A 13957-nucleotide genomic window follows, 5' to 3' on the forward strand; every position below is an offset into this window, starting at 1 on the left:
GAAGGGCCCTCTTATTTCAGTCATCACCCGCGTGCTGCAGCAACCCCTCCCCTGGCAAAGTTAGCCATGCCAGGAGGTGACGGATGGCAGTTTCTTCAAAAAAAAAAAGCCCATCGTTTAGCTCTTTGTCTGTAAGGGAAGAAATAAAAAGTGAGCTCCTCATCTGCCAGCTGCACTGCCAGAAAGGCCACCCCAGCCAGGGAGACTAGAAATGTCTCTTCATTCTGTCGTTTATCATAAACAGGTTGTTTGCACAAAAGAACGGAGCCTAAGAGGTTAAATCACACGGTCCCCATACGCCCCCAAGAGTGCATAGGATTTCGGGAATGGATTCCTCCTCAGCGAAGCCTAAGGCTACAATCCTATGCACACCGAAACACAGCGGGAGCTGCTTCAAGGAAACTCAAATTTCAGTTTTGTTTTTAATATATTTTTATTAAAGATTTATTAGTTTACGAAAAGTATGTGCAATGTCTCTTTTATTCAAGCTGCGTTTTCTACAGATCAGTTTCATTTGCTGTGAGACATTAGTGTTACATTAGGAAGAAAAGGGGGAAAGAGGTGGAGGGGGGAATGGTGGGTGGGGTGGGGTCGGGGGGCAATGCTTCTATTCTACCTAGCATATGTGTGGGGTTTTGTGTCAGCATCAATTAAATTTCAGTTTTGAAAAACATTATTTCATTCTTTGCAGACCTTGGGCCTCGTTTTAACCTGGTGCCAATTTAACATTTGCCCACTGGACTGTTGATGACTAAATAGGATTGGGTCTTAAGGAGAATGGCTGGCTTTTCTCGAGATGCCAGCTGACACAGCCTTTGACCCCTTGGAAACACCTGCCAGCACTGGGATGCTGCCCGCCCTGTGGTAAAAAGCAAAGCAGAGGATCGCAAGGCCTCTGCACATATCCATGCACCTGTGCTATATACAACTGGATAAATAAGCTCTTAAAACTCTCACAGCTAGTGAGCAACAGGAATTATCTACACGGCTGTTTTGTCTGTTTGAATAAGGAATATACAGTCCCCTCAAAATGCAAATAAGTGCCTTTTTATGCACCAGCATAACTGCATATTCAAAACAGCATGCATTTCAATATACTGGATTTACGAATGCCAATTTTTTGCCAAATTATGTTGCAAAAATTAAGGTGTGCATTAGATTTGATGGCCGTTTACATTTGCCAGCAAACACTTATTTTTGTTTCAAGGTTCTGAAAACAGAGGTGTGCATTAGATTCAATGGCACATCAGTAAATGTGATACGTCTACCGTCTAGTTCATGCATCCCTGGGCAAGTGACAAGGAATATGTGAACTAGCGCTAAGAAGAACCCATTCAGATGCCCTCTTCCACACACATTTTTAAACGGGGAAGAATGGTGCAATGTGGGCCTCTGCCAAACTGAGCACCTGCATGGGTTGCCCAGCTCACACGCAACGACTTAAGGGTGCTCATGTTATTCCTCCATGAGGCAAACCTTGTTGTGCCCGTCTAGAAGTGGGCAGCCTTAACGTTAACTAATCATTCGATCCCCACACCATCCCAGTCGTGGGCTGACACTATCCTGAAGTTGATGCCTTACAACCTCTCATGAATGACTTTTAGAAATAGGGTTGAGAGGTTAGAATGCAGGACTTCATAGAGCTAGAAGGGACCACAAGAGTCATCTAGCCCAGCCCCCTGAAAAGCAGGAATCTTTACATCCAACGTGGGGCTTGAATCCTAAGAGTCTCTTGTTCTACCGACTAAGCTATCCCCCGCCCCCCCAGGTACAAAGCCCCACTCTGCTATAAAGCTTGCTGTAAACCTCGGGACAGTTGCCATCTCTCAGACAAACCTACCTTGCAGGACTGTTGTCGGCCGGCCTAAAAGATGTACACCACACTGAAGTCCTTTGAGAAAGGACAGGATTATAAGCAAGCAAAGCAGCCCGAGGTTTGTGGGAGGGGGGAACGGGGGTTATTGTTTGGTTTCTGTTCCTATTTTTATTGCGTATTTTGTGTTTTTATCTTGTATTTTTATGCTGTGAACTGCAGGCGAAGGGGTGGGCGGTAATACAAAATTAATAAAGAAAGAAAGAAAACAAAAGCAGGCTTATGAGAACATAAGAAGAGCCTGCTGGATGAGGCCAATGGCCTGTCCAGTCCAGCATCCTGTTCTCACAAAGGCCAACTAGATACCTATGGGAAACCAGCAAGAAGGATTCCAACAGGAAAGCAGTCTCTCCCGTCTGGGGTTTCCAGAAACTGCTGTTCAGAAGCGTTGCTGACTCTGATTGTAGAGGCAGAGCAAAGCCACCCTGGCTAGTACGATACGATACGATAATGTTTATTGTCTTCGTCCCATACAGAACGAAATTGAAAAAAATCTACATCAGACATTAAAAAACCAGCAAGCCTGCTATCCCAGCCTGGTTAACCCCCTAAAAATTCTGATAACCCATAATTAAATACAATATACGCCCACAGAGACTACTTTACACTGCGTTTAAAACCAAAATCGCATTTGGATAAAAACTGTTTCTCAGGCGAGTAGTCCTAGTCTTTATAACCCTGTACCTTCTTCCAGAAGGCAGGAGCTGAAAGAGATCATTTCCGGGGTGTGCACTATCCTGCGCTATCTCTGCAGCTTTCTTATGGCACCTGGAAGCATAGATTTGATCCAAGGTGGGAAGAGTGCACCCAATTATTCTCTCCGCAGTCTTTACAAACCTGGACAGCATTATTTTTTCCCGGACCGTGCAGCTCCCAAACCACACACACAGATCATAAGTTAATAAACTCTCAACAGTACAATAGTAAAATGCCATCAACAGGTCCTTTGAAAGATTATTTTTCCGGAGGATTCTCAGAAAATATAACCTCTGCTGTGCTCTCTTCATCAGGTCTTTAGTGTTTTCTCCCCAGGTTAGGTCATCTCTCAACTCCATTCCCTTGATGGCCCTCTCCTCCTCCACAAATTTGTCTAATCCTCTTTTAAAGCCATCCAACTCGGTGGCCCTCACTGCCTCCTGTGGCAGTGAGTTCCATAGATTAGTTATGCACTACATAAAGAAGTGCTTCCTTTTATGTGTCCTGAATTCTCAACATTCAGCTTCACCGGATGAACAAGTTGGCTCCTACGAGTGTAGCAACATGCGCACCCCCTGCATTCACAAGGCACCGTACAGCCGAAACCCCGGCGTCCCTAATTTCTCTTAACCAATGGCCCCGAAAAAAAAGAAGAAGAAGAAAGTGGAGGCATGCACGGTCCATGATTGAAGGAGGCTTCACAAACCGCACGTGGTTTGGCATTCAGACGCAAGAACGTTAAAATGCAGCATGCACATTACTTTGATATCAAGTTCGCAAATTAGCTCATGCTGCAAACCAGCAGCAGAGAAGCACATTTGTTTAGGGGAGCTTAACTTAAAGTCAGGGGAAAATCTGTAAGCCATCTGTAAGCGTAATCATAAACCCTTGGGTTTAGAGCTAGCCGGTGGTCTCAAACCTGGGCTCAGCTGGCTTTGCCAAGCTCAGAACGAACATCACCTCTAGCACTAAAAGTTCGGATCGTCATGTACCAGAACACCCATCTCCCCTCCTGCTATACTGGTGTTCGTTTCAGCGAGGTTTGCATAGATCAGAGGCAGGGGAGCAGCAATGCTTCATGGACTGCGCCCAAAGGTTTGGCATGCTCTGGGCACGTCTTGGGACTTAATTCCTTGGTGCTCCAGCCGTTCACCTTCTGCACATTCGCTGATTACTGTGTTACACATTACTTACTGGAGATGGAATGAAGGCCTCGTGGTATTTCTTGGGGTTTATTCTCAGGGGTCCCTTTAAAAAAAAAGACAAAAGAACAGAAATTAGATCAGGGGAGAAACGAGTTGTTTTAATGCAGGGGTCAGCAAGGTTTATCTTGCCTGGGCCGGATCATTCCCGCGGAGATCCCTCCGTGGGCCGGATAGTGTGCGCCTGTGATTTCTGGCGTCTGCACATGCGCAGACACAATTTCCGGCACTGCAGAAGCGAGTCCCTGCACCGTGTTGCGCCGGTTTAGCGCAGCACGCGAGCGGGCAACTCGGTTCAGGGGTGGCTCGTGGGCCAGTCAAACAACTTCCGCAGGCCACTTAGGTTGCTGACCCCTGTTTTAATGCAATACCAATAAGATTACCAGAGCCAATTTGCTGCTTTTTGCTTATTGTGATGATGCTGTTAGGATGCCACCTTAACCCTCCCTTCCATGTTATAGTCCTGGAAAAAGACTGAATAATAATCACACTGATGTCAGCAACAAGGGCTTTCATCAGAAATAAGACCAGCAAGGAGTGGGGAAAGGTGATGGGCAGGGGAATTCCAGCCATGCAAAACAGGCAGGTGTTTCAATGGAGCCACTCCTATCTATCCTCCAGCCAGACAAGCAAAAGGCGCCATCAGAGTTCAAGGACATGTTAGAATCATAGAATCCTAGAGTTGGAAGAGACCACAAGGGCCATCGAGTCCAACCCCCTGCCAAGCAGGAAACACCATCAGAGCACTCCTGACATATGGTTGTCAAGCCTCTGCTTAAAGACCTCCAAAGAAGGAGACTCCACCACACTCCTTGGCAGCAAATTCCACTGTCGAACAGCTCTTACTGTCAGGAAGTTCTTCCTAATGTTTAGGTGGAATCTTCTTTCTTGTAGTTTAGAACCATTGCTCCGTGTCCGCTTCTCTGGAGCAGCAGAAAACAACCTTTCTCCCTCCTCTATGTGACATCCTTTTATATTTGAACATGGCTATCATATAACCCCTTAACCTCCTCTTCTCCAGGCTAAACATGCCCAGCTCCCTTAGCTGTTCCTCATAAGGCATCGTTTCCAGGCCTTTGACCATTTTGGTTGCCCTCCTCTGGACACGTTCCAGTTTGTCCGTGTCCGTGTTGTAGCTCGGGAGGGAAGGATTTGGGGAGGCCACAGTGGAGGTCCTGGAAGTGTCCCGGCCTGGGAAGAGGGACATGGAATAGGGAACACCCCAAGGGCAGTTACAGGGGCATGGGTGGCTGGATTCAACCTGCAGGTCAGAGGTGCCCCATGCAGGGTCCGGACATTCTGGCAGCAAAGAATGCAAACAGCATGGTTTCAGTGGAGCTGGGTGTAAGTCCAGCTCTTCCAGCAGAGATGGAGACTTGCTCCTGGCAGCATCAGCAGCCCTCAAGTGGCTTCACTGGAAGAGAGTCGGGAGGAGCTCCAGAGGAGCCAGCGCTACAGCCACATCAAGGCCGTAAAAAGCCAGTCAAGCCCCTGCCCAAAATGTGAATCGTTTGCTCCCCAGAAAGTCAAAGGACTGGGCCCTGCCACTAACCATGCATCTTTCATGGTGGCCTGAAGTGAGGGCCAAACCTGGCCACAGGAAGGGCATTTCTGTCCAAGGTTCAGAGCTTGAAGTAAGGAAAATGATGTTCTGACCTCTGGCCCCAGCTACACTAGCGCTGCGCAACTCTGACCTGCAGGCCTAACTAGGCTCACCAGGCATCTCCATTTGGTCTGCAAGGCTGTGTCAGCCAAGCCATGCCTTTGTGTAATGGCTTGATTCCAAACTGGGGGGCAGAGGGATGGGTCACCTATCAAACTTGGCCTGCAGCAGGTGGCCAGATCTAGCTCCCCACCCCCATTCTAGAGGACCAAGGGCCACCAGGAATCTGCACCAACCTCAGCCATTAGCCAGAGGAGGGGCAGCAGAGATCTTGCTTCCACCTCCTCTGCCAGAATGCGCCCGGCATCGACCGCCAACCGTCCTGAGGCTGCAGAAGCAAAGGAAGAGCACCAGCCAGGGGAACAGGGATTACTGGGTCGTATTGTTTTTGTGAGCTGCCATGGAGATCAAGACATCAATCTTTTTAAACAAGTACAATCCACAGCCAGAAGCAGGTACATAAAATACCCAGCTGTCATGAGCATTAGCAACCTCCTGGCTTGTATGAATCATTTTTTCTAATAACGGCCAACACTGAATGTGCCTTTTTCATGTCCGTCGTGAATCAAGCAACCTCAAAACTAGACTTCAGAGAGGCATGGGGCTGTGTCTTGGTTCTTGCTGAGGGAACAGTGCCCTAAACCTGCCTTCACCAATCTGCTGGAAGTTTCAAAAGTTGCTGGAAGGGGAGGGAGACGGCTCTTGAGCTTGAATCCTCCTTGCCAGTTTCCCACAGGGGCATCTAGCCGGCCACTGCGGAAGCAGGATGCTGGACTAGATGGGCCATTGGCCATTGGCCATTGGCCTGACCCAGGAGGGCATTTCTTATGTTCAGATGTTATGGACTACAACTCCCATTATTCCTGACCACTGTCCATGATGGCTGAATGGACAGAGTTGTAGTCCAGCACCTGGAACCCTCCCCGCACCCGCTTCAGCCTTCCCACTGATCACAGAATCATAGATCATAGAATCACAGAGTCGAAAAGGACCCTGAGGATCATCTAGTCCAGGCATCCCCAAATTCGGCCCTCCAACTGTTTTGGGACTACAATTCCCATCATCCCTGACCACTGGTCCTGTTAGCTAGGGATGATGGGATTTGTAGTCCCAAAACAGCTGGAGGGCTGAGTTGGGGGGGGGGGCTGATCTAGTCCGATCCCCTGCGGTGCAGAAATATGCAGCTGTCCTATACGGGGATCAAACTTGCAACCCCGCTGTTGTCGGCACCATGCTCTAACAACCAGGAAACAAGCTTGTTTTTCTCCTGCTCCGGAGGGTAGGACTCAAACCAATGGCTTCCAGTTACAAGGAAGAAGATTCCGACTCAACATACAGAAAAAAAACTATCTGACAGCAAGAGCTGCTTGACAGTGGAACTGTCTCTCTCGGGAAGTTATGGACCCTCCTTCCTTGGAGGTTTCTAAGCAGAGGTTGGACGGCCACCTGTCATCGGTGCTTTAGCGTTAGATTCCCGCATTGCAGGGAGATTGGATTAGACTTGGGGAGTCCCTTCCAACCCTACGATTCTATTATTTAAACTGAACTATCCAGGATGATCTTCATGGCTGAGTAAGGATTTTGTCTCAGCAGTTCAAATGCTTTTATTTTAATAAATAAATGCCCATCTTTCTTGTCTAGAGATGGTAGCTACTGCAAGTATCTTAGGTTGGTATGCATCCACTAAACTACAAAACTATTTGGTATGTACAGTGGTACCTCAGATTAAGTACTTAATTCATTCTGGAGGTCTGTTCTTAACCTGAAGCACCACTTTAGCTAATGGGGCCTCCTGCTGCTGCCGCGCCGCTGGAGCACGATTTCTGTTCTTATCCTGAAGCAAAGTTCTTAACCTGAAGCACTATTTCTGGATTAGCGGAGTCTGTAACCTGAAGCGTATGTAATGCGAGGTACCACTATATCTGCAAAACTATAGGACTTTTCTTGCATTCAAGCTAAAATCAAGGAGTTGAAAGTGAAGCGAGCATTTCAAGTTATGATTTATATGAATCTATAATGAAATAAAACGAGTGGAATCCCAACCCTCTGGAGAAAACCTGGGGAGGGTATGGGGCGCATGTCAGGGGGTGTCCCACTGAACAACCAGAAATCCTTGTGCTAACATTAGCAGAATAGCACCTAATCTCTCATCTTCCCTGGATTCAATCATACTCATTGCTTTACTTGAGGAACCTTATTTTATTATGGGTACTTTTTAGAAGTAAACTCATAAAGCATTCTGGAAAACATATCAAGTGCCCTCAGTTAAAAACTGCATCTAAGTTTACATAAAGCATTCGTGTCAGCATTTGAAATTGCAGCCAAACTTTAATCAGAGGCATTTAAGTAGGCTTTAAAGTGGAAGTTCATAATTATTCCATTTGCAATTGATAACAATCATGGAACAAAAACGTTTTCCCCCCCCCATATAAATTCACTGTAATGGGTTAGGGGAGGGTGGCATTTTGGTAGGGCTTGGAATGTGGGTGACCATACATGAAAAATATGCTGATTTATGGGGGGGGGGAGCAGCCAGTTCTGAGATTTTTTTCATTCACACAAGGGACCCACCGCTTGAAAAAGGACACATTACTCATCCTCCAGACTATACTTCTATAGAAAAGATGCTTTGTTTTGCTAAAAGTCACTTAGCAGGCACATTCCAAACCATTTGAGGAACAAAGATATTGCGCTGTAGCCTGGCACTAGACCCTTTTGGACATTAACGTTCTTTACTCACATGTGGAAAAGAGAGCGGGAGCTTTGAGTCATGTATGCAAGGAACTGTGCTGCAACAGTAAGCGTGCGCACACACACACACACACAGAGAGAGAGAGAGAGAGAGAGAGAGAGAGAGAGAGAGAGAGAGATTTTAATGCTAAGAGCACAAAGCATTGGAAATTCCTGCTGGAACTAGCAGCAGTAGCATAAGAATGCATATGTGCCATTCTGTTTCATTCCAATGAATGGACTTGAGCCCCTGCTCCAAGGGAGTAGTGTAAGGTGAGCAGTCAGCCTGTGGCCACCCCACCAGAATGGCCTCTGAATACCAGGAGGTGGGGGTCACAAATGGGGAGAGTTTTTGTTGCTCTCGGGTCCTGCTTGCAGGCTTCCCTGAGGCACCTTGTTGACCAAGCTGAGAACAGCATGCTGGACGATGGGCCTGATCCAAGATGGCTCTGCTCACGTTCTCAACCAAAGAAGCCTCCTGACACCAACAGTCCAGGAGAGATTACGTGTGACTCCCAGGCACTTCTGAATCAGGCTGCTCAGAGGCCTGTTCTTGCTGGCTACAGGCCCCCTTTGCACACTTTAACTGTGCAGGGACCAGATCTGGCAGAGGCTGGCGCTAGAGAGGTTCCGAGCGAACTACCCACCAGAGATAACCAGCATCCTTGGACAGAGAGAGAACATCTGAAAGGAACTCTTCTTTCAACCCATCATTCAATTCTAGTTCTTGATATGTAAGAAGCTTGCAGGGAGCATACCTTGTGTAAACCCCCATCACCAAAGGCCAACAATTCCAAGACTGCCGTACAGTGGAGTCGTAGGGGGGCCAACAGGACAGTTGCAAAATTGTTGGAGGCACAAAATTTCAATTATTGGTGCTGCCTCAATACAGCTACTCGCTTCCATCACTGGGCTCAGTTGAAAACGGCTTCTCCTTATGAACCAGGAAGCAACCTCTCCAGACAACAGAGCAACTCTTATTTTATTTTCTCTGTGGCTGCGATCTCCCAGGTGACGCAGACATCCTTAGGCAGTGGAATGCGCATGCGTACTCCGTCCCGTTTCCCTTCCACCCCCTCCATGCGGCCCCGGGCACTGGCAACCCAAGCTATGCCACTGCAGCCGTATGACTGCAGCCCATCTGCACAGCAATAGCAGGCATTGCATACGTGGCAAGGCGCATACCTAACATGGCCCACCACCTGTGTCACCACCCAAATGTCAACAAACCGAAGCAAAGACAGTCAGCCTCGCAACACACGCATATGCACCTCACTTTTTCCTCCGGTGCTTTTCTTCTGGAAAAAGGAAGGAACTCCCCACGTTCCTCCTCGAAAGCAGATGGGCCTTATTATCTGTGCCTATGAAAATCCTATTTACAATGTTGTGCATTTCACGCTGTGATATCATATCTGGAACCAACCGCTCTCCCCATCTGCAAAGAACAACTGTTCTCACATGTGTGTCAGGGGCCGAGGCTCTGGCTGCAGAATCTCATGATGTCATCCTTAACCCACATTACTTTGCAATCACTCACAAACAATAGCTGCTATATTTATCGGTGGAGATTTTTGCGTTTTCCTCCCCCAATTGTGCAGGAAGAGGCAGGCATTCAAGAGGGGGAAATGCACTGAACTAATGCTCTTTTGACTCTTCAGAACAGGTTACCTCCACACCTGCCAAAGGGTGTCAGTACTCTCAAGACTGTAGGGCCTCAGTCACAATATCCTGACTTTCTCCTTCAAAAACCATGACCATGACCACAGAGCTGGACAGGATCCACTAGGTCATTTAAGCCAACCCCCTGAGAGTGGATAATCTACGCCTCAAACATCCTCTGACAGATGCCTCTTTGGGAAAATCTCAGAGGAAGGAGATCCCAAGCCTCCTCAATAGCTCTGTATTCTGCTGCTGATCTGCTCTTACTAGCTAGACCAGGAACGGTAAACTTAGAGGAGCTGGAAGGCTAATTTATTCCACCATCAATATCAACCCTGCATGAATTCACCACCACTTCTGCTCTGATTAACCCCATCTCAGCCTCTCATCTTTTATACCCGGCTTCCTGCTTAGACAGAAGAAAGGGGAGCACACAGCACTGGTTCCTAGCCTTCAAAATGGCTTAAGAAGTTATGTGGAGTCTGGGAAAGGGGTGAAGCAGTAGGGACTCGAGGAGGGCCTAACGTTTGAAGCCCACTAACTTGGGAGATTTATGTTCAAGGTTAGGCAAGAGCATCGCACCTTCCTACACTATAAAACCATTTTGTTCCCTGTCCTCAGTGAAGAGGCAGAGAGGAAGAGAAGGAAAAGGTTTCCCCTCTTCTGCCTGAAATAGTTTTAAATACCGAAAAGCTACTCTCCAATCTGTTCCGCTGATTAACATGCCCATCTACCAATTCAGCCCATTGAAGAAAGAAAGAAGATTCCACCTAAACATTAGGAAGAACTTCCTGACAGTAAGAGCTGTTCGACAGTGGAATTTGCTTCCAAGGAGTGTGGTGGAGTCTCCTTCTTTGGAGGTCTTTAAGCAGAGGCTTGACAACCATATGTCAGGAGTGCTCTGATGGTGATTCCTGCTTGGCAGGGGGTTGGACTTGATGGCCCTTGTGGTCTCTTCCAACTCTATGATTCTATGATTCTATGATGCCTGCAGTCCTACCTGAGAGCTACACAGGTAAACAAGCACGGGGGGGGGGGGAGACACAGAAGGACTGCCTCCATCGTAGCATCCCCAAAAGCAAATCCACAGCAACAACAGCTTGCTGCTTCTGCAGTCGTTCCAAGTTCCAAGTACCTGGATAAATGTTTTCCTTTTCAGTCCTGCTGAGACATCCTCCCTTGACATGTAGGCTTCAAATACTTTCTTCCTCCCCCGAGTTGGCTTGCTCCGATTCTTTCTGTCGCCAGGGGCCAAGCAGGTGGTGTAGGGACCGCCTAGGGGGAAAAAAGGCAGAATCACTGCCTCACCATATATAACAAAGCTGTTTGTTTTTACAGAGACCAATGCCTCAGTTCAGACATGCAAAAACCATGGCTAAGGAAGCTTAATTTTCCAGCAACCCAGAATGATCATTTAAGGGAGCCTTTTCTTCACACTTGCCGCCCACCCTTTGCACCAGCCACCAAACAAACTGGGAAGCCTTCAATTAACAGTTTACCTGTTCAAAGAAAACTGGAAATGGTTGTCAACAGAAGGCATCCTGGCTAGTTCCCTAGTTCACCCAAAGGGTGGATCTCGGAGTTGTCATGGAAAACTCAAAGAGGATGCTGGCCTGGTGCATGGCTATTGTGAAGAAGCTAAATTCCATGCTCAAGATCACTAGGAAAGTGGTTGAAAATAAAACGGCCAGTATCATAAATGCTCTTTTAAGAACCTCGGGTGCTTCTGCACTGTGTCCAGTTTGGGTTGCCTTGACTCAAAAAGGACACTGTAGCACTGAGGAAGGTTCAAAAAGGCCAACCCAAATGACCAAGTGGTTGGAGCATCTCCCCTATAAGTAAAGGTTGTGGTATTTGGCGGGAGGGTAATGCGTAAGCGGGGGCATGACAGAAAGTTATTGATGCTGCGGAGAAACTGACCAGAAAAAAAGTTATATTTCCTCTTTTGTGATATTAGAATACTGGGTCATACGGTAAAACATCCAGCAGAAGGTCAGGGACAGACAAATGGGAATACTTCTCCACATTTAAGGCATAGTTAAAACCAGTGCTTTTTTTCGGGGGGGGGGACGCAGGGGGACACATACCCCTAAACATTTTATGAATCTAACGGGAGAAGAAACTAAAAAAAATAAAAAAATTAGTTTCTTTTCTAGCACGGTGAACCGTCAGTTCCGTTGCTACCCCCAATGGCGGCCCCATTTCCTGTCACAGTGTTTCCTGAGTCTCAGATGGAAGCGAGCGTTTAATATGTGAAGTAACAGCTGAATGTAGGAGGGAAGATGTTAGTGCATACAACCTCATGCCTCACTGTCAGCTGTGTAATATGCGGTAATGTACGTTCTTTGTACTTTTGTCATTTACTATATTTATTTTTCCCGATCTGAACTATAAAATGGTGGTTTTCTTGAGTCAAAATGAGAGTACCCCTAAACATTTTTTTTGGGGGGGGGACCACCGGTTAAAACTATGGTATTCTTTACCACAAGTTGGGACAACAACCACCACCTTAGGCGGTTTTCTGAAGAGATCAAACAACTTCATGGAGGATCAAGGTTATCAATGGCTGCTGGTCATGACATCAATATGTTTACTCCAAAATCCAAGGCAGAACCTCCAAGGCCACTCTAGGAAAGAGGATGCTGGACTTGATGGGCCTTTGAGCAGCAGGGCTGAGTGCACAGAAAGGAGTTTGTTCATATCAGGGCTGATTAAGCTGAGATATAATGACCGTGTTTGATCAAACGATGGTAACTCCTTGATATTTACTCCTTGCTGTTTGTCTCTATTCCATAATTGCGCCAAATGATTAAAAAAAACCAAACCGCAGGTTTACCGTACTTTGCAACAGTCGGTAACCTGGACATTTTAGCAAGAGGGAAAGGAAGTATGGGGAGACATGGAAATCAAAAGGGAAGAGGAGAAGAGAAGGGGCTCTGCAGGACAGGTGTTCTGCTTCCTCTACAACCTTGAGCACCAAAAATTTGTTGGCTGCCTGAAGAGAATAAAGGACCTGAGGTTTTCATGAGGTCTGGTTCTGGATTCCTACAGATGCACAGTGACTTGTAAAGCTGATCTGAGACACCTGAATTAGAATTCAGAATCACAACATCAGGGTTGGAAAGAGCACACAGCTGATCATCCAAGGCGATTCCCATTTCTGAGCAGACTTCCATGCAGCTCATCTTTTATGGGCATCGAGAGCATGCAGGAAGAAAGCAAGCTTCGCTTTTCAACTGCGGAACCTCCCCATTCATACCTCTGGGGGTCCCCAGCTGCCGCTGGCCCATTCTGCAGTCATTGTTGCTCATGGTGTCTGTATGTGATTCAGAGAGCTGCCGCCTCCTCTCCACATTTGGGGGGGCTCTGGCCGATTCAGAGTGGTTTCTGGTCCTCGCCAAGCCTTGCTTGTGTGCACCTAGAAGAATCAAAGCACAAGGGTGGTATATAGGCAAAAGAGTCTCAGAGCAAGGCCTCTCGCTGGCTATAATCCTGCCCCTCCTCATTAGAGCCTCTCACTGTATCAATCAATCAATCAGTTTATTACAGTCATAGACCAGCAGTCAGAGAATAGAATATTAAGTGGATAAAAAAAACCTGATAATTAAAACAGATAACTGTATTGGTTTTACAATGCTCCCAAGAAAACTAATGATGGCCACCGACTTGAAATGGCTTTGAAAAAGAATGAGACAATTTTATGGAGGATAAGGCTATCAATGGCGACTAACCACAATGGTCGTGTTGTCCCTGCCCTTTTGGAAGCAATATGACCCAAAATACTAGTTCCTGGGAATTGCCGGTGGGAAAGGGCTCTTGTGCTCGGATCCTGCTTGTGGGCTTTCCCTTGAGGCCTCTGTTTGGCCACTGCGAGAACAGGATGCTGGGCTAAATGGATCTTTGGCCTGATTATCCAAGCGGACTGCTCAGTCATTTAGAGTGTGGTGCTGATAACGCCAAAGTTGCAGGTTCGGTCCCCGTATGGGACAGCTGCATATTCCTGCATTGCAGGGGGTTGGACTGGAAGATCCTCAGGGCTCCTTCCAACTCTACAATCTATGAACTTAAGCTGAGTTTTGCACCTTTAATAATAATAATAATAATATTTATTTATTTATTTATTTATACCCCTCC

The 13957-nt window shown here is 47.0% G+C and overlaps 1 protein-coding gene across 2 annotated transcripts in view; it reads right to left on the minus strand.

Annotated features, from left to right (window-relative positions):
- DIS3L2 (DIS3 like 3'-5' exoribonuclease 2) overlaps positions 1-13957 on the minus strand; it is a 200211-nt gene that overhangs the window by 162959 nt on the left and 23295 nt on the right. For both annotated transcript variants that reach the window (XM_081862181.1, XM_081862182.1), the window contains exons 3-5: positions 13083-13241; positions 10959-11098; positions 3764-3817 (exon numbers count right to left, since the gene is read on the minus strand). In XM_081862181.1, coding sequence (XP_081718307.1) covers positions 3764-3817; positions 10959-11098; positions 13083-13241 — 353 coding nt within the window. The remainder of the gene's footprint in view (positions 1-3763; positions 3818-10958; positions 11099-13082; positions 13242-13957) is intronic.

Source organism: Podarcis erhardii, assembly GCF_964252035.2.
Source record: "Podarcis erhardii genome assembly, chromosome: 5".
Taxonomy (NCBI): domain Eukaryota; kingdom Metazoa; phylum Chordata; class Lepidosauria; order Squamata; family Lacertidae; genus Podarcis; species Podarcis erhardii.